Source organism: Amblyomma americanum, chromosome 11 (assembly GCF_052857255.1).
Source record: "Amblyomma americanum isolate KBUSLIRL-KWMA chromosome 11, ASM5285725v1, whole genome shotgun sequence".
In the NCBI taxonomy this organism is placed as follows: Eukaryota; Metazoa; Arthropoda; class Arachnida; order Ixodida; family Ixodidae; genus Amblyomma; species Amblyomma americanum.
The window spans coordinates 13,422,566-13,448,326 of record NC_135507.1 but is presented as its reverse complement, the minus strand read 5'-3'; the positions used below and the strand labels follow the sequence as shown (position 1 = coordinate 13,448,326).

The 25,761-nt window shown below is 48.8% G+C and overlaps 1 protein-coding gene across 4 annotated transcripts in view; it reads right to left on the bottom strand.

Annotated features, from left to right (window-relative positions):
- The window catches only part of LOC144111461 (dihydropyrimidinase-related protein 2-like), a 77,306-nt gene that overhangs the window by 9,624 nt on the left and 41,921 nt on the right, over nucleotides 1-25,761 (bottom strand). For all 4 annotated transcript variants that reach the window (XM_077644775.1, XM_077644776.1, XM_077644779.1 and 1 more), the window contains 8 exons: nucleotides 8,902-9,000; nucleotides 8,049-8,118; nucleotides 6,580-6,693; nucleotides 5,858-6,019; nucleotides 4,388-4,527; nucleotides 2,604-2,672; nucleotides 1,628-1,748; nucleotides 1,039-1,195 (listed from right to left, as the gene is read on the bottom strand). In XM_077644775.1, the coding sequence (XP_077500901.1) occupies nucleotides 1,039-1,195; nucleotides 1,628-1,748; nucleotides 2,604-2,672; nucleotides 4,388-4,527; nucleotides 5,858-6,019; nucleotides 6,580-6,693; nucleotides 8,049-8,118; nucleotides 8,902-9,000 (932 nt within the window). The remainder of the gene's footprint in view (nucleotides 1-1,038; nucleotides 1,196-1,627; nucleotides 1,749-2,603; nucleotides 2,673-4,387; nucleotides 4,528-5,857; nucleotides 6,020-6,579; nucleotides 6,694-8,048; nucleotides 8,119-8,901; nucleotides 9,001-25,761) is intronic.

The following is a 25,761-nucleotide window of genomic DNA, read 5'->3' as shown; positions in this document are numbered from 1 at the left end:
ACAAGGTCGTGCGCGAATAGTATAGGGAGTATTCACCGACGTCACAACGACCGCCATTTTGTTGCCTGTGAAGCACTGCGAAAGGCTGCGAGCGTATGTAATGAGATTATAGCCTCCTGCTCCGGCTGGCGCTACTGACACCCTGGACAACAAAATGGCGGCCATGACTCCACGTGGATACCCCTTACACATATACACTAGCCTTTCGCAACCTTTAAATTACAGCTTTAAAGGATCACCGAGGACAACAAATTGGTCTGCCTCTATCGATAGGGTATGACGTTCTAATCGCCGCGAACAATCTCAGCGAAAACGTATTTTTGTAAGCCAGAAAAGATCAGAAAACGAAATACATGTGTCGCCATCACCCGGCAGATTTCGAAAGTAAGCTGCGTACGTCGACACCGAATTTTTCGCATATCCCAGCGGCTATGCTGAACCACCATTCACTTCAAAACCGTGATCATACACAGAGTCCTTTTCGATTCAGATGCCACATGTTTAAATTGAGTGACAGGAAGATTTTCTAAATGCAATTTAACGGCTTGGACAAACATCAACATGCCCCTAAGGAGCCAGAGAGAGATTATTATTACTGAAGACAATATCTGAGTGGACTTCCCCTCAGTGTCCTTTTAAGGTGCTGACTTACAGTACACAAACGTGAACTTAACTTATTTTCGCATGTATCATGTGTTGGTGTACAGAAGTATTTTTGATTTCAGCAGTACCTCAGCATGTATAGTGTGCCATCAAACGACCCCATGCACGCATGCTCTCCCTAATGTCAACTCATGGGGAATTAAATGTGTTCCAATTATGTCTAGTTCGAATTAACAGGACCTTTAAATACAGCTGATATTGATGGGATAAAAGTGTAAGTTCGAATAAACCGGAAATTCCAGTTAGGCGAGTTTCATTAAACCCCAGCCCATTGTACTAAAGAAATTGCGCTATGCTAGCGAAGAAAGAAAATGGCCTCGCTATTCGGTGCTCTTCACGGTTTGTTCGTGTACCATAGCCAAGTCTGGCTCATACCATCCAAGCAGGTCCATGAGGCGACCCGGTGTTGAGGGGTCAGGGTTCAGCGGGGGCGAAGTCACGTGGTTGGCAGCGTGGCTCCAACACTTGTTGAAGTAGTGACTCCCGTCCGTGCCCAGGCTGGCAGCTGTTGGCTGGCCAAACACGACACACCCTGTACAGCGCGGGGAGAAGTGAAGAACGACATTTTGTAATGCAGTCTGGAAACGGCTGAACCAAAACACAAAGCCAAGCAAGTCATGAGCCTGCAAACGTAAATACACATTAGCTGTTGATTTCATTTAGTGAGACAAAGTTCGCTACGTCAAAGCAACTGGCACATCCTTTTGATGTTCAAGCTGTTTTTTTTTTCTTGCAAAACAGTGCTTGACACAAACAAGACATCCCTCCTTTTCATTCATGCGGCTTTAAATAGTGTCTTTTTCACTCTAAAGCAAAGCCCGCCCATTCGAAAGGAATTAAGTGTAAACTCTAGACATGTTGTTGTTGTTGTTGTTGTTGTTGTTGTTGTTGTTGTTGTTGTTGTTGTTGTTGTTGTTGTTGTTGTTGTTGTTGTTGTCGTTGTTGTTGTTGTTGTTTAACTTACCGTCGTTGCGTTTCTGCACGATCATCTCTGCCGCAGACTTGCTCATCACGGGTGAAACAAGGAGCGGCGTCGCCACCTGATTGGCCATGACGATCGCCCGCAGAGTGGCCTCGGCTTCCACCTTGTTCAAATGGACAACACATAGATGAAAGAAAGTAACTTCTGCGCACGCACAGCCCATTTCACGCAACTTCATGAATGTTTGCCGTTCCAGTGAAATCGTGATAAACTGACGACGCAAAATTTTAGCACTTTTGTGTGGGCTAGAAGGTACAAGGCGCAAAAGTGGACAGGACAGTGCGCCTTGTACCTGACAGTCGTGCACCAACTCGCCCAACAGTCGATTCTTCTGTCTGGGCTAGTTGGTGCGTCCACATATTTTTTGCGCTGTGTTTTCCGCCAGTTAACAAAATTTTAACTGTTAATTTACTTGCGGTGTAGCAACAAGCTTTTGTTACGCTGCGCTTTCATCCCTGCTAACAATGCCGTATTCACTTCACAATGGAAGTTAGGGTTTTCGCAGCCTGAAGAAGCAACGCCAACAGCAGATAGGGCAAAAAAATTTCATGATTCTCAAAGGTGTCAGTTGGCGTGCACATACCACAAAGAGTTTAATCAGATCATGTTTAAAAATTACGTTGTATAGTATACAGCTAAAGGTGTTACCATACGCTGTATACCACGGCTGTAATAGGCTAAGAAGGTTATTGTAATTGTCAAGGTCTAGCGATAGGGACTTCCATGCTTCCCCAAAAGCTTTTACATCCTTTTAAGGTGCATTTTGCTGTAGAATGATAGCCATCAATGCTCTCTGATGCTCTTCTTTTCGATCGCTATAGATCAGCAAGGCACTTCTCCATCTATAACGCTATGTCCACCCTTATCTGAGAGGAAGCGCACCCCAAATTGTGACAACCATTGAGAGACAAAAAATACCGTTTGCGGCGCGTCAATTTTCGAAGTCCTCACGACTCACCTCTTCAGGCTGACTGTAGACTACACCTTCCGGTCCTGTTACTCCAAGATGAAGAATCCTCTTTTGATTCTGCAAAATAAGTGCCATATAACAGAATTCGCAAAACCCTTTTATTTAGCATTTACGCACACAAGATAAAATGAAAGCGATGGATACAAACGAGAACAAGGAAAGTGTATAACCAGCATTTTTTCTATTACAGTTCTAACATGGTATGGGTGCAAAGCTTTTATGTGCCGATGTTTTGCCTTTGAAAGGCCTTTACAAGAGCAGTAACCGTGTAAATAAACTCGAAAAGTCACAGCATAACGTGACTAAGTAATTAGTACTGAATTTTTAGCATTAGTTTCGGTTTTGGTTAGTGCAGACACGCGTGCCACCTGCATGACGTCACTTCGACCCGCTACAGCGTCTCCCACGAGCTGGCAATCACTGACGTTGGCCGGAGCTCCCGGATTCGAACCCGACCGCGGCGGCCGCCTTTATATGGAGGCGGGGCGCAAAGGCACCCGTGTGCTGTGGGATGTCATTGCACGTTAAAGATCCCGAGGAGGTCGAAATTATTCCGGAGCCCTCCTTTACGCCCCCGCTTCTCTCAGTCCCTGCTTTATCCCTTCTCTTACGGTGCGGTTCGGGTGTCCAGCGAGATGTGAAACAGTAACTGAGCCATTTTCTTTCATCAAATGCCAATTTTCTACCAGCGCAAGAAGTAGTTCGTCTGCCCGCGCCTGCACCATGCGCAAGAAAACAACCGTTGAGGCGGCGTGTCACCGTTTTTTGACAGACACATGGACGTCACAATTTTCACTCTGTTCGGATTCCGCGTCACTCGATGTCGATTGCCGTGCGGATTGAACTCTCGGATACTCTCGCCAGCCAATACTAAAGGTTATGTAAAATTATTTATTACTTAATGCGTGGAATTGGAACCTGCTGCGTGAAATCCCTACACACAAGCAAACAAATCATATATTCCTTGTTGGTCTTTGGAATTTCTTGTCTGTGTCATTATAAGAGTCTGAACGAAAACGTTGGGCATTTAAGATAAACGCAGTAAAATGCGTGCATTTTTCGTTCTCCATTAGCTTTCCTTTTACCTGAATCTCAACATCCGGCAGCCGGAACGCGAGACGGTTCGATACATATAATCCTTAGAAACACATCTAAGCCGCTGTGCAGATCATCAGTAACATATCTGGAACGGATTAGCATTGAAATCCCAGTTGCCACAAATAGCCTCATGCGAGGCTGCAGTATGTAAAAATTAAAAATAAACAAATTAAAAAATAATGACACAGGCACATCAGCGTTTGCGGCCACAGAATTTTAAACAGTGAGTGAATGACTTCAACCCCATGGTCTGTTTACTTCACGTATACTTTCTGCTTCTGTTTGTTTTTCTTCTGTTTCTTTTTTCTCTTATGTACCCACAGCTAGTCTTATTACAACTCACTGCACAGCTTTATATTCAGCAGCAGAGATGTGTGCTCATACATGCGCTAGAATCGCAGATGCCAGCAGCGCAACTATATGCTAGTGTGCAGCGGAAAAATCAGATGCATGCTTTCACAGCACATCATGTGTCTATTGGAAATTCGACGCAAACACTCCAAGTGCAAACGCGCGCATTTCCAATTTCATCCGTTCAATCAGACGCGGGATATTGGAAACGCACGCAGTTTCTGCGAAAATTCGAGACGCATTCGAAATAGGCTCATATTCGAAATTTTCGCTTTCAACACAATCGAGTCAGAATGTGACCCGAACAACGATTCTGTTCTCACCTCCGCGATGATGCCACCATGCTCAGCGTGGACAGTGGTCAAACAGCCAAGGTGCTTGGAAACCTGGAGCAGGTGCAGCATTTGAATGTCGGACAGCATCAACGGGTCCATGCCGAGGTAAGCTCGGAAGGTGTTGATACCTGCACGGTCAGGAAGAAAGGCTTCAGGATACAAGCGCAGTCTGTTCCATTTACTGATTTCTACACTCTGTTGAAAGGCAGAAAACAACATACTGATTTCAACCGGAAGTTAACCTGCTTCTAAACTCTGCGATAACAGAATTTGACCAATCCCTCACTAGCACTGAGGCTTGGTTCGAGCACTACATGGACGGCTAAAGTAGCTTGCTACTGTTGTGACACTCAAAGGTTAATCCGAGTCACGAATGCGAAATCAAGTAACGATAATCAACAGTAATGATTTCATTATTTCACTATATTTCTACGAAGTCATGACGGCTAACGATACGAAGTCACTCAGCGTTCTCCATGGGACAGGATACGGTGGGGCCATCTCGATGGCCGAATCAGTACTCAGAAAGAAAACAAACCTCAGTAACAGCAAAGCTGACAAGCTGTGCGGGCAGTCGTGAAACGCTTCATCTGTGCGCGTCACCGTACATCCTAGCCCAGAAACGAATTCCTGGGCTGGTTGGTATTTCATGATTGCATTCACAAAGTACGACAAAAAACACGGGCACTGACAGGAAGACGCCAGAAAGTGATGTGTGATGTCTCCCTCTCAGTGTCCGTGTTCGTCTAGTGCTTCTAATTGGGCCAGATTATGAAACCTGGTGAAACGTCACGAGGGCGCGCGTCACTGAACCGGGGATACAGTGAATAGAGATACTGGTTGGTTTGTGGGGGTTTAACTTCCCAAAGCGACTCAGGCTATGAGAGACGCCGTAGTAAAGGGCTCCGGAAATGTCGACCACCTGGAGTTCTTAAACTGAACGGGCCTCTAGAATTTTGCCTTCATCGAAATTCTACCACCGCGGCCGGAATCGAACCCGCGTCTTCTGGGTCAGCAGCCAAGCGCCATATCCACTGAGCCACCGCGGCGGCAGTGACTACATGCAGCTGCACATGAACGCACACTGACAACATCGTGCGGTCGGCAAATGGAGCAACGCAGGACAGGTGAAGAACGCTCAAGCCTCGCCTTCTGGAACCGCTCATTAAGGTCACTGAAACTACTACTTAAGTAGTCATAACACCCGCTACGCCGCCTATCGGATGCTCCACGAAGCTCCGCACCAATCTAGAGCACTAGTCACTTGCTCTTGTCAGTAGAGTCCGCTCTCCTGTCTTTTGATTATTTTACTCCCATAGGGCGCGGCGCGATTTGCAGCAGACATGTGTAGACGTCGCAGTGCCTATTAATCACTATACTAATTAGGAGTACTTTACTGGCTCGCAAGTAGGGACACTGTTATTGTTGCTTGGAACACAAAAAAAACCGCGACCACACCTTTCTCTTTGACGAGCGTCTCAAGTTCCTCCTTGGTCTTGGGGTCGAAGGAAGTGACAGCCAGCTGCAGGCCGTAGTCGCAGCACACTTTCTCGTCGGCCCAGCTCTTCCACTTCTCATAGGCCTCCAGCGGCGAACACGTTGTGTCCAGGACGCAGTCAACTGCAAGCGAAGACAATAGACAGACAATCTTTAAATCAACTGGCACAGCTCAATACCTCCGACCAAGGACGAAGGAAAACTTTCTCCGACATTATTGTGCGTCAGTTTAAGGCTACGGTGTGTGGGCGTGCAAAGCCATGAATTTAAATTACGCGCGCCCGAAACAAACGATGAGCCGGTGGTGACGGCTCGCCATCTGCCGAGAGGTAGACGGAACGACATCTGAACGGGGAGCCTCCGTGAACCGTGACTTGTTTTGGCTGCGCGGACTCTTGTGCGCATGTGATGCCGACGCGTACGACGAACAAGTTAAAAAAAAAGGAGTGCATTCGACTCCGACGTAAAGCTAAACGCGGCTGCAAAAAAAAACCTCGATATTACAAATATCGCGACATAACGAAGCTTCCTGACCCGAAATACGCCTTTGTTACATCGGCCGCCTACTTACGAACAGTGGGTCTTCGAGAGTTTAGACCTCCTTAAGCAATTCGCTGTCCCAGTGGAGCGCCTTTAACCACAAATTACATCACTCGCAAGCAAGTCAGTTTTTGTCCACTCACTGATCATGGTGGTTCCTCCAGCAACGGCTGCCCGCGTGCCCGAGTAGAAGTCGTCGGCCGACCTGATGCCGCTGGGCAGGGGCAGCTGGAAGTGCGTGGCAGTGTCGATTCCACCTGCGGCACGGGAAAACACGATGTCATGGGCCAAACTAAGCACGGCTAAACAACGAAGAAAAATGAAATGAAATAAATCATTAGTCTTATCGAACCGATACGCGCTATGTCAAAGGATGAAGCTAGGCTTACGGCAACGGCCGTGACGTGATCCAAAAAGGATTATATATGACGTACTCTTCACTGCGTGGCCAGGAATCGCGCACTGCTCAAGCAAATGCGGTACTGTTTTTGTTTTGTTGTTGTCGTTGTTCTGTTTTGTTTAAACCAAACATTTCGTCAGCTGCATTTCGGCCGTTCTCTATCGTGGGTTACGTGGTGCTGAGGGCCTGTCGGCATCTCGTCCCATGGCAGCCAACGAACAGTCCATGTTTTGAGCTGGTGCTCACTAATTTAGTGTTTAGCGACCGTCAAATAGCGCCAGAAAGATCACTGCAGGCAAAGAGAGCACCGTGGATTCCGTGGATTAAAAAGTAAAGACGAGTTATCAACAGTTGAAATCAACGGGACAAGATGAATGCGAGTGAGGGGTGTAATGCGGAGAATCAAAAACCATAGGTCTGTTGGGGTAACGGAGTGAATTCCTCACAGACCATCGACATAACCTAATTCCAAGGGAAAGGAATCGCAGCAAGGGGTGGCATATAGTCTTGGAAAAGATGAGATTAGGAAATCTGCAGACTGAATAGGTGTGGCTAGCACGGGGCAGAGCTGATTGTGGATAAACGGGAAAAGAAAAACTGTGCGGACGCTTAAATCGCCTTAATAGCGGAATGCGATAGCATTAGATTTCACATTTGTGGCAGCTTCTGTTGCAACTTCCGTGTGTGTCTGCGTCAGTTTCTTTGCAATTTTCGGTCCATCAACGGCCACATATTCGGAGAGCTAGCTGCAGTAGCAGGTATCCTTTATGCTGTGACGTTGCCGACATTTGCATATATCGCATTTTTCCCCTGAATTTTGCTTTTGTTTTTTATCTAGGTTATCTGGAAATTATGTTGCTCGCAACCTGCCGGTGGTGATGACGTCACAAGATTATGTGACTTCTTTCAGTCAACCAGGGTCGACCATCATAGCAGGTTGTGATGTCGTCACAAGGTCCCTCGACAAACGACAAATTTCGAGACCCCGGTCCTCGGTGGGATTTTTGCGTGATGACAACTCTAATGCTATCGCATTGATATGTCTGTCAGTGGACGTATCCGGATGATGATGATGATGATGATTATGCCAGGAAATATTCTGCGTTCGGTGAAAATATGAAGCCGCACACGTTCAGATTAACCGGAACATGCACAACGCGAGCGTATTCGAGAATAAGGGAAAAAACCACAGCGCGACTTGGCGCCACGTACCGGGAATGACCAGTTGTCCTTTGGCTTCAATGGTCCTGGTGCCTCCTGGTATGTTGAGGTCCTTGCCAACCTGCCTGCGAGTCGCAAAAAGCGTCGAGCGCTCCATCACGGTACACGCAGACACACACCGTCACCGGCTACATACAGTTTAGCAAAATGGAGCAGAGCATGATTATCCCTGCGTGTGCTCTTTGCAGTGATGCCGACACTGTTGTGTAACACCGAGATGCACTCACCGTCTCAGCGAAGCAGAGAGCTCATAAAGGGCATGACGTGAAGTGCAACGTATCTACTAAGACCGCTGCTTAATCTACTGCTTAATAATAACGTGCTTGTTCAAGATCCGCTCTTGGATAGTGTGTCAGAAGCAGGTCCCGGTTTTCACGTTCGTTCAAATGAGTTTGAACTGGGCAGGGAAATTTTGCGCTTACTTGAAGGAAGCAAAGCTAAACGCACTATATAGTAGGATGCAACTCAAGAACAAAGCGGCAAATGGCCCTCAAAGGAGGCCCTCCAGACAATGGCGTCGACCGACTGTCATGACGACGTAGTTAATCCTGTTAATCCTTGGTTAATTTCATTGCAGCTGCCAGCACCACGACATGTACCAGGCTAGCAGGTGCAAGTAGATTAACCGTGACGTCATGACATTCGGTCGACCCCATTGGCTGGAGGGCCTCCTCTAAAGTGCATTTCCCGCTTCTTTCAGCTGTATCAGGCTATAGCCCTAAAGAAAGTATACCTGCAGCTTCCCTTGGAAACTGATTTACGTTTTAGTTGATTCACCCAACGACATCAGAGCTTTCACTGAACGCCAGAGCAATTCTGCCGGAAGAGACAGTCGCGTCGGTACTTGCCTGATGACGCCATCTTCGATGTACACGTCTCCATCGATGATCATGTCATCGTTGACAATCTTTCCACCCTTTATGACCACCCGGGTCTGGGCGCTCTGCAGAGAGGTGGAAAGAATGCGGTGCGTTAGAAGAAACATTTCACAAAATCAGCACAAATCGACAAAACACGCATTGATGAAGTACAAGTCGTACAATCGAGATCAGCCCGGGATCAGTCCGGGAAAAAAAAAATAAAGCTCAATAAGCAGCGACCTTCTGTGAAACGGAAATAGGAATATCGACACGACGAAAATAAACGCAAAAGTGTTTGCGAAGCGTGGCTAATTGGCCAATCAACATCTTAAAGATAACTGAGACATTTAAAAAACCAACCTCCATTATATGGTAGGCACTTGACCACTAATCATGTGTTCAGCCCTTTTTTGCTGCATATTTCAGTGGGCAATAAATACAGTATCAAAACATCGATAAAAACTAACGAGAAAAACGCTTTAGTTATTTCATGTGTTCTGTAGAGCTAATATATCATATCAGGGACAGTGGGAGCTGCGTTGGGTGCCTTCAGCCGCTGCACTGTATACTGAATAACTAGTTATACAGCCGCCATCTTCGAGGCACGCAGGTACTGGCTCCAGCTACATCCCCTTCCTCTTTACTGCCACAGCCATTGCCGGTGGCATTCGCGAACGCTTCCAGAGTGGGCAGACTTTGTCCCGCAGCCGCGAGACACGTTCGCCGGCGCACGGAAGACCATTTGCGGTCCACAGCGGCGCTGGGTAATTGTCAGGAGCACCCATTACTCATCCAGAGCCGTGGAAGGCGGGCGCTTCGCATTTAACCTTAGCAACGCAAGAATGCTTCACGCGAAAAGAGCTTGCGGTTCCGTATTAACTTCCGGAGCAGATTCGACAGTAACGCCGAAATAAATTCATGGAACTTTTAACTATCTTTGTTCAATATAATGTTCGCAGTACATGTGTACCATGTCTTGTGAACACTGAAGCATATACCTGTAGCCTTGGTCTACTTAAGTCTTTGCTGGATTTGTACAGTTTATTTCATTTCCTTTCTCAATTCTTTACACTCGCAACGGAAGGCGGAGCGAGATATTATTAGGGTCAATATCAGACATTTATGAAAGTTATATATGCAACAACGGTATATACATGATCGCTATATATGCAATACCCTATTGCAATACTCTCAAGCAGTAACCGCATTAGGGGAGCATTTGAGGTGTACAATAAATGGAATAAATATCCCCGCGCACTCCGCGCGAAAGTTTTGTCACGTCTCGGCCCACGCGTTGTTGCGTGTGGCGGCGTTGCACGGCGTCCCGTTTTTGACGGTTGGCCTCGCCCGCTTCGCTCATCTCGCCGCCGCGTCTCGGGCGATGACGCGAGACCATATGACAGCCGCTTCCGCCCAAAACGCGTGCGTCATTGTCGTCTCAGCCACCACCACCATCGAGCTGGGTGCAACGAACCCACCCCGCGTGTCACCGCACGCGCCGTACGTGCACGTATGGCCCCAGTCCGACTGCGAAGGTGCCCTCGTCCCCACACTTCCGAAGCGAGAGACAAAGCGAAGCGCAGTGCCGACCCGCGCACGGAGCCACACAGGCGAGCGCCGAGCACACCGCCAGGCACGCAGCGTCCAGCGGCCGCATTTGTCTCCATTATTAACAATCAAGGACGCCGCTGGCCCCGGCGCGAGCGTACGTGCACGCGTTGTTCCCAGCGACGGGCCAGCGCGAGCAACAGCACAGGCGGCGGCAGCCCAAGCGAGACACAACGCGTTTAGCCACAGAGGCTAGCTACGCAGCGAACAATGAACTGCGTCGTCTCGGGTTCGTTTAGACGTGCGACAAGGCCTAACCAGGAAGACGGTAGCGGTGACACGGACGGGCACTGCGCTGTTAAACACAGCGACAGACTCGCGCTCCGTCGCTTTTTATGCGCTAAGTACAATGCAGACTAACCTGACCCCAGTTACGACCTCCCCTCCGAGGCGGACGCGGTGCAGCTCGCTCTATATGCGACGCGTTTTTATGAGCTGGGAAGGACGCTTATAAGCGGCTGTGCACTGTGCGCATGGGTGGCTAGCGCCCTCTGTGAGCGATTATAGGCCGAGCCGCGCGTGAGCGTCGAAATTCTGGGCTCTGAATACGCGGACGCTGCCCCGTTGTAACGCCATATATCTGGCTGTCCTAAATACAGCACAACTGTTTGTGAGCAACAAGATAGTTTTATATGGACATAAGTGGTGTCGCATGAGGTTGGCACCTCACTGTCGTCTACCGCACTAAAAGAAAAATTACGACATTGACAGCGTGCTGTTCAAGACGTCCTCGCTCACAGACAGGAGCAGAATTTATTATAAGAGTGTATAATAGCACTGATAAGCAAATTCTGAAAGTCTGGTAGACTCCAGCTGTAAAGTAAGTTAAGCTCAGACATACCAGAAGTCAGGAACATATTTGCCTGCCCTCTAAGTACCTTAGTGCTTTTTCTAAGCCGCTGGCGGTGGATGGGCAAGCTGAAAAGGGAAAGGGGAAATATACCGTACTTCATTGAGTGTCGCTTTCTGCTGAATGGCCCGCGAGCAGAGCCCTTTCGAGCAGTATCAGAAGTGTGGTTTGATATATATATATATCAATAACAAAATATATTGTCACGGACTACAAGACGACAAAGAGGGCAGTGGCGCGGCACGGAGCTCTCGCGCTAGGCGCACCGCCATTAAGTCATTCCACCGCAATCTGTCATGTAGTCCTCTCTTCATCGGCTTGCCGTCATGTCAAAATATATATAACGCCTGAGCAGCAGCGTTTTTCAATAACGGGTCAAGAACATAAGGCTCGCCTCCAATCCGTACTGAATACAAAGAGTTGCGGATGCAAGATTTTTGTGGTTGCCGCCAGCTGCCAAGGGCCACTCTTCTCCGAGATCCCTGTCACCGCAACAGAGACATCGACAAGAACGTGTGCACTGGACTCGCGGGTCAACGGCCGACAACAAGCTGAAGAAACTGTTATCGCATTATAGCTATACAGACAAAACCCGCCGCAGTCATCGCAGATTATCAAAGCGGATGCAGGGCCTTGCTCAGTAGAATAATCAACAGGACAGATTTGCGAATCCTACAACTATCTCCGCCGAAAAGGATAATCACAAACAAGCCATACACACTAGACTTCGCCGGAATATCGCAGAACGTGCGCCTCCCCGAGGTTTCGCTAGCCTGACCCCACATGATGCGGATACCGGAGGTTTCATCACACTGGTCACATTCCACGACATTCCGCAGCATTGCAGACTCACCCACAGAACATACCCATCGGCACATTAATCCCTGATCAAAGCACAGCAGAGTATATGGTGGCAGCTCATCCATGCCCTCATCCGACACGACTACATGCCATATTCTTCGCGCTAAACTCCCCGCACGCCCTTACAACGTAGAGTCGGCCACTCTCTACAACATGTTAGAGCTAATACCAATTCCTCACCCTACACAAGAGCAGTGGGAAGTGAGCTGGACAGCTCACTCGGAGTGGGCTCGGCGGGCGGCTATCAACTAATGGGGTCCAGAAGTGAGGACTCCATCCCTAGCGCTCAACTTCAACGATTTCATTCAAGAAAAGTTCCCTTCTTTTCCACCAGTCGCCGCACCGATATGTGCAAACCCTCTCTCCTCCCTCTTTGCTCCACCTTACGATAATTTAGCAGAAAAAATAAATAAATGTTCAGCCACCGTCATTCAATGCGCTTACTTATTTTGCAGCAAGGCTGGGCTGTTAATGCAGGAATTTCTCAGCTGCGCCACACGGCCAGACTAATCTAAACCATTCGTGAAAATTCTCCCAAGCCGGCGAGATGCAGGTTGCTGCTCGCATAAGAAGCAACACTGCACGCGTGGATGGCGCGCAGCGACAAAACTTGCGTCGCAGCCCAAGATGGCTCCCCCCATCCGCAATCTATACACACACATGGATGGAACAAGTCGGCCTCAGGCTATACACGACGTATGGAGTAACAACCTTGCGCCTGCCATACGACTGCGTCGCAGTGAGCACGGCACATACAGCGACGTCCAGATTGCACCGTGGGGCTTCGATGGCGACGCCATAGCAAACAAAGGCGGGACCCAAGGCGCCGCCGCTCGCGGGATCATAATCCTCGTGGTGCAGCCGTCTTATCAGCTTGAGTGCAGGGAAGATATAAAAAGGAAAAAAAAAAGAACCGGGAAGCAAACCGACAGACCCATACATAGCGTGATGCACCGGGTTTTGGGCTGCGCGCCAACGACACACACCTTTTCTCGGCTAGAACGTTGTGCACGCTGCCGAGTACGCGCAAATGCAGCTCTGATGGCCCTCCGAATGGTTTCTTCGCAAAAGCGCTGCCGTCCGAATAAACCGAAGATGCTCGTTCGCATCTAATCGACATCACGGGCAGCAAACTGCGCACTGGCCAGAGCATGCTGTCGTTTTTTTTTTTTTCATTGTGGGTGGTAAAGCGCGAACTAGACGACGGACAAAAGCAAGAGGACACCACAGACGAGCGCCGACTCGCAACATTTTTTTTTATATTGAGAAGATCAAACATTCACACATGGTAATCACGTGACACGAAAGAGCATCGAGTACTTCGGCAAGTAAAATCAAGAAAGTACAACTATCGCCCCTCATCTGCCGTGTGGCGAAGTCCAGTCAAAAGCCTACCCTTTCCTCCCCTCCCACCCACCTGATTACCCCGAGCCAAAACAACACCATAAATTATCCAGAAATGAGACATATTTATCAACCAACAACAACTAGAATGATGTTGGCTTTATGGGTCAGTGCGCAGTGCCTGTTGACAGCTTTCTTGAACTGTTAGGCTTTTATTTAAAATCAACTCATGTAGGTTGGCGAGGCAACGTCTATGTGCAAAAAAGGGAATGTATATTGGATCGAAGGTGGCGCCCGTACTGAGCAACATTTTCTTCGGTCAAATCGATAGACAAATTAGTAAATATAGTCATGGAATGGCTTCGAGCATCTTTAGATTTGTGGATGATTTCTTGGTGCTGATCGAAAAAGACATCTTTAAACGTGTTAGTGCAGATTGCCAGACTGTTAAGGAGCAGTTAACTCGGACACCCGCACACGCCGCCCTCCCCGGTAACGACGCGGCTCGCGAGCTAGCCCGAGTTCTCTACTTCCAGGTAAAAGTCCCCCGAGCACTGGAGGTAAGAGGAGCGCCTGCAGAATTACGGGGAAATTTTTGACCATTACAAATTGGGACGCCGGCTGATGCCCACACCGGACCCAAAACTAATTAATAGAGGAACTGTCGCGTGGATGCGGCTACAAACCAATACATTTATGAACCCGGTATTGGCTTACCACGTGTACCCAGAGCTGAGGTCGCATGACTGATGCACACACTGTGGGGCGAGGAGGACGCTCGACCACATAATTTGGGCGTGCCCACAATCCCCAGGGGTGGGACAAAATATAGTAAGTAGAGAAGCCTGGGAGACCATGCTACGAAGCGCGGACCCTACCATCCAGCGACGCACCATCCATCTGCAGCGGAAGAGGCCGCTACCAGTAAAGGACTGCCAGCCAGCCTCTAACCGCGGACGCGAAACTCCCCGTCTCCCAGGCCAGCGTGCCGGGGGCGGGGACAAACGTCTTTTCTGGTGGAAATAAAAGTTGTTCAATAAAAAAAATCCACCAAATATGCGGTAGTTATACTGCGCCTTCCCGTTCCTCGTGACCAATACTTTTCGGCGGTGCCAAAGGAAGGCTGTTGAGACAGCGGCGCCGAGTAAATATGCAGACTTTACTGCCTTCAATCGGTGACTGTATACATACAAATGCACGCGTGAAAATACAACTGGAAAGCCAGGACACACTGCTCGCGCGCGGGCATTCAAATGCGTTTACGACTTCTCTCCTGCCGTCGACTTGCTTGTTACACGCTTGGCGGCGCCTGCGCTATGGGGTTCTTGACGCCTGGGCGAACTCCACAGAATGAGGACGCTCGCTAACAAAATGACAGTTGCTCGCCAGCGCACTCGGCACGCATCCCACACGTGCCAGTCGTGCCGAGCTTCTAGTCTCAGCGAACAACAGGTTTGGCGAGGGAAATGTCGAGTTGGCGGGTTTTACAGGGCATAAAGAGTGTCGTGAGCCGACTTTTGCATGGCTGCGCAGTTTAGGCATTTCCTTGCTGAGGCGTGAAATGCTTTTAGCGCTCGGTGAACGCGTTCGACTCCGGGTTTTTGCATGGAAACTCGCGTTTCGACGCTTGCTTCCGAACTTCCTTGGAAGCAAAACTTCCGCCAAACTTCCTTCAGTAATGCAGAACTTCCTTTCAACTTCGCGTCGCAAGCCCGTCCGTACCAAGCCGGTTTCAAACCAAAAAGCCAAACTCCTTTAACGTACACCACTTAAAAGAATTTTTTTTTCGTTTGCTTCAGTGTGTGCGTGTCGGCCGTAACGTTCCATGAAATGTCAGATGCCATGTTTTTTTAACTTCTGAAGGTGCGATTTTTGTTTTGATTTGTGGGACTTGCTACATGTGCCATTTTTTTTAATACCTGTTCCTAGCAATCCCCCCACCCCCTCCTATTAACTTGTGCCTGGCTTCTTAACTTGTTTATTTCTGTCTTCAGCCGTTTATATGCTGTGTTTTATATTTGTAAAGTTTTCTTTGATGAATCCCCCCCCCCCCCTATGTAATGCCCGCATTGGGCCTTTAGGGTATCGAAATAAAGATGAAAATATAATAATGATAATAATGTAATAATAATGTGATAACAGTTCACGTGGTGCATTTCAACCCACCAGTAATCCGTGATCTGCACTTTTCAGCCAACTGCACGGTCGCCATATAGAAATGTCGCAGGACTCAGAAAAAGTGTTTTATCGCTCACACGAAACTACGTACGGAAAAGACGTGTATACAAATCGCCAACGGCGCACACTTCTTTATTACACTGCAAGCGTGTACAAAATTACGCACGTTTCATTATAACGAACATTCGCTACACAGGAGCTTAGTCAGCGGGTGTAGACAGGTATGTCAGCGGAGCTAGATGCTTATTAATGCACCAGTCACGGATATTCGTAGCTCGGTTGACATTTCCGGAAGAAACATCCAGGCTATTTAATTCATACCTAATGGTTACCGCATGTTATTTGCGATAAAAACGTGATTTGAGGGAATATTCGCATTCGACATTAACACGAGCCGCAGATTTGTCAACAATGAGCACGATTACTGTAAGTTTGCATCGAGATTGAAGAATTAACTTTTCCGAGCCCAGACAGAGTTTGAACCCGGTATAATCGTCAAACGCAAACCAATGGCCTATAGCGCTCAATTGAGCAACTATGAAGGCTGGCAGACAGCATGACATGGTCGAAATAATCAACCAGGTTAGAACAATAGGCACAAGGTATGATAGATGGCATAGACAAACTCATAAGCGAAAAAATAATAGCATTCACTCAAGCGCAGCCATACTGCTAGAAAAGCGAGCTATACAGCTTTCACGGAAATATTTTTTTTTTCAATTCAGTTATTAATACTCCTTTTTGAAAATATCCGTACACACTTTCTGCTGTTTTTTTTTTCTTTTTAATGCGAAGATCTTCGCCGGGATATTTAGAACCGATTTGGAACCCGCGCCAAGCTTACCTTATAAATGCACTCGAATAAGTTCAAAACAAAGCAGCCAGATTCATCCATTCATCATATTTTTACGACATCAGTGCGTTAGGGTTGAAAGCTGAATCCGACTTATTGCCCTCATCACTTCGTCGCCGCATTACCAGCCTTTGCTTGTTTAATAAATTTTTCCATAGTTCACTAGGCCGCACACCTTACATCGTCCCTCCAGCCCGCATTTCTCATCGCACTCGCCATCCTTTTCAAGTTTGCCGACCTCGTGCCCGAACTACCATCTTTGCCGCATCATTTTTTTTTCCGTACTACAGCAGACTGGAACGACCTACCCAACGACATCGCAGCCATCACATGCTCATCCAACTTTGCCAATAATGTTACCAGTCATGTTTCGTTGTGTTAACATTTTCTCACCAAAATATATATACCCGCCCCTTATGTAATACCCCTCGTGGGTCTTTAAGGTAATTAAATGAAATGAAATGAAATATTCGTTTTTTCTTGCCTATAAGCACTTCGTTGTTTCAACACCAACTCCCTGTACAATGTTTCGGCGATTGGGGATCCTGTAAATAAAAAAAAATGGAGGACGATGCGGCGTGGTTAGCCCAAATGCGAATTAGGTGCGCTAGCACATAGATCTCGGTGTGAGGCACTGTTTTGAAGGTAAAGCAGGCTTCATACTAATATCAGCGAAATCGGACTTAAGCTCCGCCTTCCGGGTCTGACACGATAGCGTTAATGGGTCAATGTCCATATTTGCTGAGCTGGTCGCTCTCTACCTAAGATCCCTGGGAGTCCTCATACCACTCCTGGCTCAGTGGTGCAGCAGTTAAGCGGTGTGCCACTGCCCTGGGATGCCAAGTGCTGCCACCGGTGGGGCTTGTGATACCCAGGCTGCTATTCCCGAGCAACTTCTGGCGACCAATCATTAACTGCCACCTGCCACGGCGGGCAGTTTGCTCACAATCCGGTGGACAGGTTGTGATGAGGTCACAAGGTCATGCGACCTAGGTGGCCCACCTAGGGCAGGATGCCCACAACTTGGTGGGCAGAGGGACCTCACAGACAACGGCTAAGTGGCGGAATGGAACATCTAGTGCACACGCATTAGAAATAATCATACGAAGGGTGCTGTATTGTCCGGAGACCTTTGATCATCATCGTTGCCGCCACCAACATCATCATCAGCCTGACTACGCCCACTGCAGGGCAAATCCCTCTCCAATGTCTCTCCAATTAACCCTGTCCTTTGCCAGCTGCGGCCACCGTATCCCCGCTAACTTCTTAATTTCATCCGCTCACCTAACTTCCTGCCGCCCCTTGCCACGCTTTCCTTCTCGTGGAATCCGCTCCATCACTTAAGGACCGGCGGTTATCTTGCCTTCGCAGTACACGCACTGCCCAAGCACATTTCTTCCTCTTGATTTCGACTAGGATGTCATTAACCCACGTTTGTTCCCTCAGCAACTCTGCCCGCTTCCGATCTCTTAACGTTACACCTATCATTTTTCTTTCCATAGCTCTATGCATTGTCCTTAACTTAAGCTGAAACCTTTTCGTTAGCCTCCACGTTTCTGCTCCATAGGTGAGTGTCATTTCTGTCCTTGCTAGGACATCGCGTGCGCCAGTGGCTGACCTGGCTGGGAATACATTATCTGTAGCGTGCTCGCGATCAAGATCACGAGGACTTCATTCCAGCATAAAACCCGCTTTTGAAAACGCTCCACTTTGGGCTACCAGGGACGTCAGCCCCCACGCTGCCGCAATCAGGCAGGCACTGGTTCCCAGGTTTCGCGCGCTCTATAAACAACCACGGCGGTACCCAGGCCACGACGTAGATAGAGCCTTCCATCGTCGCACACCACACACGTGCACATAGTTGTAGTACACACGGACGGCGACGTAATAGGCGCGTGGCTTCCGTCCAAATGCGAGAGAGAGAGGGAGAGAAATGGTACGACGCGACTGCTGCAGAAGCAACAGCAGCAGAAGCGGCAACAACAACGGCGCTGCCACATTCGGAAGAGGGCGAGAGAGAAACGAGCGCAGCTGAAATGATGACAGCTGCGCGGAGCTCCGGATAAAAAGCGCGTTCGCGCACAGGGAAGAGGAAAACGCTGACGGAACAGGGGGAAGGGGAGGAGGGTGAAGAGGAGGAGTAGCCCGCCGCACCACAGCGACGGCTATGTTTGACCTTGGGCAATTTCACGCCAGTTGGACGCCGTGTGAAAACGCGCGCTCCGCCGCATCGCCGCCTATTCGTTCGTTCCACCACACAGCTCTTCCGGCCGGCACCGACGGCCGAATGCCGCTGGTGCTTCTGGGCACCGCTTCAGAGGCCCGAACAGCCCAAAAGCCTTTAACGTGTGTTTTTTTTCCGTCGCTCGCTCGTATGTTTGATGTCGTTGCTTGTGCCGCGTGTTTGTGCTTTTTCACGACGGAGCAACCCGTCGGTTAGACGGTTGATACGGGCTTTTTTTCTTTCACAGGCTCCGCTACGACGACCCATTGTTCCACAGGCGCAACGCGTGCGTCAGTCGTCTCCCAACTGCGGATGTGGTCGCGCCTCCGCCGCCGCTCTTACACTGCACGATTCCACCGCTGACGCTTGCGCAGCGCGTGCCTGTCACTTGCTGACGCCGTTCTGCCCCTGTACTGTGTACTGGGCTTTTTTTTTCTGGTTTTGATTTTTTCTTTCTTTTTAGTTTAGTGTGGCCCGAAAACTGTCACAACCTATATTCTTCTCTTTTGTTATTATTATTCGCACTTTCGCAGTCGAGGAACCCAACTGATCGAGAGTACAGTGGATTTGCCTCGATTTGACCAGGGATACCGCCCTATACGGCTGTAGCCATTCAAACACCACATGCATCTGTCCCGAAGCCCGACACGCGTCCATTCAAACGAACATCTGGGCCTCAAACCCTTCCCAGATTTTGTTCACCACCTCGAAGGTCACGTGGTCACAAGTGAGTGCGACGGCAGAGACACCTCTCGGTCGGCTCTGTATCAATGATGCCCGAAGCGCGAAGTCATTTAACGCTGCATCCGGTTGCAACTGCTAGAAATGTGTTCCTTCCAAAGCGTCGGCCGCGGGAGTAGAAGACGCATTGTTCGCAAAACGAAAAAATAAATTATACCATATTTCTGCCTTTTTTCAGGAGGCAGTAGTCAATCCACTGAACAGATGAATACAGTCCAAGCGCAGTATTCTCATAACTTCATCCTGTTCTTCATATATGAAACGGTGATAATGATAACTACGCCTTGTTAACACTAACTACGGTAGGCCTCTATGTATACTGCGCAGAAAACTTGTTTAGGTGTCCACCGAGATAAGTGAGACAACTACTGCGACATTGCCTTTCCTCAAAAACAATTTTAATTCAATTTAAACCGAAATGCCCATGGTCGAGTAAAATAAGCGGACCTGTGGAACCGAAGTGTACTTCCAAGGGGAATCTTCATTTCTTCGTTATATCCACTATTTCGTTATAAACCGTTTCGTTATAACGAGGTTCGACTGTATTCGAATTAGATCACTCCGCTTTTAAGCATGAAATGTTTTTCACTCCCATTCTTGGCAAACCCTGGCGAATATTGTCCGAACGTAATTAGTTTATGGGGGTTTAACGTCCCAAAGCGACTCAGGCTATGAGGGACGCCTGTCCGGACGTGAGGATGAACACGAAACCAAATCTATCCGAAATATGCCTAGCTTCGCCGTCAGAATGGTAGGCAGTAGAAAAAAAAAACTCTCACTATATACTTAGTGTCCAGCGTGATTCGAACCGGACCAGCAGAAATCGAGCAGCTTTCGTTTCCCGACGCTTTAGACCACTCGGCCGTCGCCGCCCAATCTCGCACAAAGCATTCATGGTGGCCTCTCGAGCTGTGCGTTCCAAATCGTCTTCTCCATTATCTATCATCTGTTCGTTCTCCTTTCCAAACGCTCGTTGCCAGGCTCCCGCCACGACTGTACAATTTAAACGCTTTAGTACAGTGACAAAAAGAGCCGCCAGCCGTCGTTTTATGTAGCTGCACGTAAATGTGAGAAGGCGGCCGAAAGAGCCACTGTGGCCGAAGAAATGTGGGGAAGTGCTAATGGCACGTTAAACAGCGAAAGCGACGAGGGACGCTGAGCGCCCTGTTCATTGCGAAAAAAAGTTAGGGGCGATTAATTGGACTGACGCGGAGAAAATGGGACAGTATTCTTCTTACAGCGCCAGTCTATTCCAATTCTGGTTCTATGCCAATTATGCCATCACCTCATCTCCTCCATTCGATCATCTCCGGTTAACTCCAGCTGTTGTAGCTACTCAAGGCGTGTCACATTGATAGACCGCGGCTAGTCCTCGTGCTAACACTGGCGCAGTGGCGCAATGGTTAAGCGATGCACCACTGCACTGACAGATGACTGTTTCAAGCACAGCCACCTTGTGCTTGTGAGACCCACGGCTTGTGAGACCCAGGTTGCTTTTGCCGAACAGTGCGGAGAATGAATAGCTTCCGCAAGCCTCGTTTTTGCGTAGATAATTCTTCGGAAGAATGCCTATTTGGCACGTAGGTCTGTTGTGGTGCTAGTCGTTTTCTTCTTATTATGGTGATTTTTTTTGACTCGTTCTTTGTCCAGCGTGTCCCTCCACAGTTTTTGCCGTCACGACCCTCCTATAATGCTCTCGCATTAAAGCAGAAGTCGCTGAACGCGGCGTCACATGAAGCTCCGAAAGCGGCTAAAGGAGGCACGGTACAGCTAAGAAAAGCGGCTAAAGGTGCAGGCTCCTCAAGCTGCAAAAGCAGCCAGGGGTACCGTGCACGTCGCCAAACTCGAACAACAGAAGCAGGCGAGAGTAAGGGTGATTTCAGCAGCCAACATGGCGGATACCCGAGTGCAGCCAGTACCGCTTATAAGGAGTCTTAAAAATGAGCTGGGCCAATAATGCAATGCATTTCGTCGCTACGCCAACCACGCAATGCATGTAGTTCTTACACTTCCTCTAGGGGACGATATAGACTGCATTTTTTTTTCTTGCTAAGGGGGAGATCATTGCAGTTATGACCTATTTAGGAGCACCTATGCACAACTACTGAACAAAGCAAAGTTGCCACCCGGTCAGAGGCGAAAAAAAAAAGAGGACATAACGCCGAAACGAAGAGCCGACCTGCTCAGCAGACACGAGGGCTGACACTCTGGGAGCCATTGAGAACAGCCGGTGTTGGCATACTACCCCACCCAGCGACCCACCCACATGTCTTGCGTCTGTGACTCCGCCCCAGGGCAGGCAAGAGTCAAATGCCTGGCGATGCTCGACCCCAGGCAACGCTTCTCCCAGCCGGCACGCGTAGCAGCACCATCGCGAGGCTGCTGCTATTCAAGCATGTCACACGCGCAGACAAATGTGGCACAAGACCGGCGGGCGTCATTTAGGCAATCGGGCTAACTAATCGGCATTAATGTAGTAATGTAATGAGAGCGATATCACCCTACCACGTCACAGCTCGCACGATCGTTTCACGCGTTCCAGGAGCATGAACATAAAAGCAAGCGACGAATAACCAGCACGCGTCTATAATTAGGGGCGTCTTTCAACGGCGCTTCTATTACGCAATGAGCCGAAAGGGGGCGCGTTTCTCTGCTGCTTAAGTAACTGGGCCAGGCTTGAGGCATTCCTTTACCTGGCGCGCCTGTTCCGCCCGGGAGCGGTGCGAGGCTATACGCAGTAAAGCGCACTCGTATTCGAAAGAACGGCGAAATAAAATGAAAGAACAAACGGGCAAGTTCAAGAGCACGCGAAAGACCACCTGGCCAGCTGTACGTGTGGCCAAGTATAAGTTGCCCTAATTAGCACCTCGGACTGTGCCTCGATGGCTGCGCCTTAGCCCTATGATTTATCGCTAGTCTAGCGATCCCAGAAGAGTTCATAAGCACTATAAACGAGCATAGAAAAAGAAAGTGAAAAGAGAAATTATAAACGCCAAGAACAGAGTTTACAACGATCCTTTTCCTGGTGTTTTTTTTTTTGATAATGTTATAGGTAGTCTACCTTAGTCAAGATATCGACTGACATATGTGTACTTAGGGTATACGTCTTAGAAGAGTACATAGTTTACGACGTTTCATCGCCGTAGGTGTTGTGACCGTATCTTCCATCTATTACTTGTAGCTGCCGCTTATGACGCCAAGGCCCACAGCAGCTAGCCAGCAGTGTCCTCCTCTCACTCGAAAGGCGAGCATGTATCCATTCATCATGTATCAATGAGTCGAGAGAAGGTGGTTTATGGTTTATGGGAGTTTAACGTCCCCAAGCAACTCAGGCTGCGAGGGGCGCCGTAGTGGAAGGCTCCGGAAATTTCGACCATCTGGTGTTCTTTAGCGTGCACTGACATCGCACAGTACACGGGCCTACCAATCAATGAAGGAATGAAAGAGAATTACTCTAACAGAATGTAGCAGTTTGCGCTGCTCATCTGTGGCACGGTACGGCTGCCCTTCGGTACCATGCTCTAGGTAGGTATGGTATGGTATGGTATGGTATGGTATGGTATGGTATGGTATGGTATGGTATGGTATGGTATGGTACTATGTGGGACGCCGTGGTGGACGGCTCCGGATTAACTTCGACCACAGGTGGTCTCAATCCGGGCCCGCTACGCATCTGTTGACAGAGACAATAACAGGCAACAACTCATAAGCGGCGCATGCGTCGTTGCCTCCCTTGCCCCTATCCCCGTAGCTCTATACACACCACAACCCCTTTAGAATTACACGTTAGTGCGATTATGCCGTGAGCAAAGGTCACCGCGCGCCTCGCGATCGAACGGCCCAACGGAGCCTATGCCATACGCGGTGCACGCGAACCATATAAGGGTGCGCCTCATTTGAAACGAGACTCCCGATCGCCTCGTACACATATCCCCCACACACATACAAGAAAGTACATATGCACAAACGCGCCCACAAGCACACAGCCAGCGGAGGTCCGTGCGATCGTCGGCCCCGTTCTAGCGTCGCGCTCCCACTCCAATGCGTGGTGAGGTCCGGGGGCGCGGATCGAAGACCCGACAACCGGTCTGACCCCGGAAAAAAAAAAAGAAGACAGCAGGTCACCACGCCGCGGCGCTGGATAGAGAGGTTTTTGCGAGCGCCTGCGCTCCGCTAACTGGCCTGGCCGTCTTGTCTTTCGGGCGTGTGTGCGTATGTTCTCCGCTTCCATTACCCTCCCCCTCCCCCCCCCCCCCCCGCCTTCTCTCAAAGTGTCCACCGTTCCTGCGCCGAGAGATTAGAACACAAACGCCGCCGCGGGCGAGGTCGTCCAAGCGTGTAGTAGATTAGCCCGTATAAATTGAGAACCTGCCTCCCTTTCTTCCTTGTACACGCATATATAGTAATGACAGTGGTGACATCTGCCGATAATTAGCCGACCTCTTTCCCACTACGTTCCTCTCTCGTTTTCCTCTTATTTCTCTTTAAGCGTGAGCTGTAGTTGTTCCGTACTTGCGCGTTTATAAGCGTCCCCTCAGATATCAGAGCGAGTAAGAGGCGCCCAATGTGCCAGAACGTGCTATAGCCGCTTTGGTAACGAACAAAAAACGCACATGTTTAGAGAAAGACCTAACGCGAGAATAAAACAGAAGGCACCGCGCAGTCTTAAAGCTGCCCGGGCGCATCAGATTTTTTACCCGCCGCGGTGGCTCAGTGGTTAGGGCGCTCGACTACTGATCCGGAGTACCCGGGTTCGAACCCGACCGCGGCGGCTGCGTTTTTATGGAGGCAAAACGCTAAGGCGCCCGTGTGCTGTGCGATGTCAGTGCACGTTCAAGATCCCCTGGTGGTCGAAATTATTCCGGAGTCGTCCACTACGGTACCTCTCTCTTCCTTTCTTCTTTCACTCCCTCCTTTATCCCTTCCCTTACGGCGCGGTTCAGGTGTCCAACGATATATGAGACAGATACTGCGCCATTTCCTTTTCCCCAAAACCAATTATTATTATTATTATTATTATTATTATTATTATTATTATTATTATTATTATTATTATTATTATTATTATTATTATTATTATTATTATTATTATTATTATTATTATTATTATCAGATTTTAAGAATAGCTCGTAATTTGTCCGAGCCTGTTTTAGCATAGCGGAGTCGTACTAACGTATAGACAGAGGTACTGAACAAAGCATAGACTGCTGCGCGCGTATGCGCAGTGAGTGAAACCACATGGAGGTGACCTAGCTGCATCTGTGCATGCGATGCAGCTGTCCGTATGCGTTTATGCTAATACGTTTCCGTTGTTCTCAGACTCTCGTTGCCTCTCCTATCACCCCTCTGGTTATCAGAACATGATTTTGCATGCTCGCCATTCATAACTGCAATCGCGCTTGACACCAATGGCAGTGGAGATTGCGATACGGCTGCACCCTTTGCAACCGGCGATAATATTAAACCTGATCTGGCTAGACTTTTTTTAAACACAAGTAAAAGCAAATAGAAAAATAAGCCTTGGTCAGTTCGCACCTGGTTGCCAGCCAATCGCGAAGCATCTCACATTTATAAAGAAGCAGGCATTTTTCTCAGATCGAGGCAATGGTATTGTGAGGCTCTGTCACAAGAAACACTGAAACGAATAAACACTGCCAGTCCAGCGCAACTGAAAGGAAGAAGGAACAGGTCCACTAGAACACAACACACGAGAAGTGAGACCAAGACGTCAAACACAGCGGAGTCTCCGTTTTTTTCTTGAAACGGCTGGGACTACCTGTCGCACCCCTTCGCGAGGGGACGAACAGTTGAACCCGTTGCCGTTAGTCCCGTAAAGAACGGATGCTTGTGATATACCAGCTCATCTCCGAAAGGACTAATCTCTCGCCTATACTTTAATAATAATTGGTTTTTGTGGGGAAAGGAAATGGCGCAGTATCTGTCTCATATATCGTTGGACACCTGAACCGCGCCGTAAGGGAAGGGACAAAGGAGAGAGTGAAAGAAGAAAGGAAGAAAGAGGTGCCGTAGTGGAGGGCTCCGGAATATTTTCGACCACCTGGGGATCTTTAACGTGCACCGACATCGCACAGCACACGGGCGCCTTAGCGTTTTTCCTCCATAAAAACGCAGCCGCCGCGGTCGGGTTCGAGCCCGGGAACTCCGGATCAGTAGTCGAGCGCCCT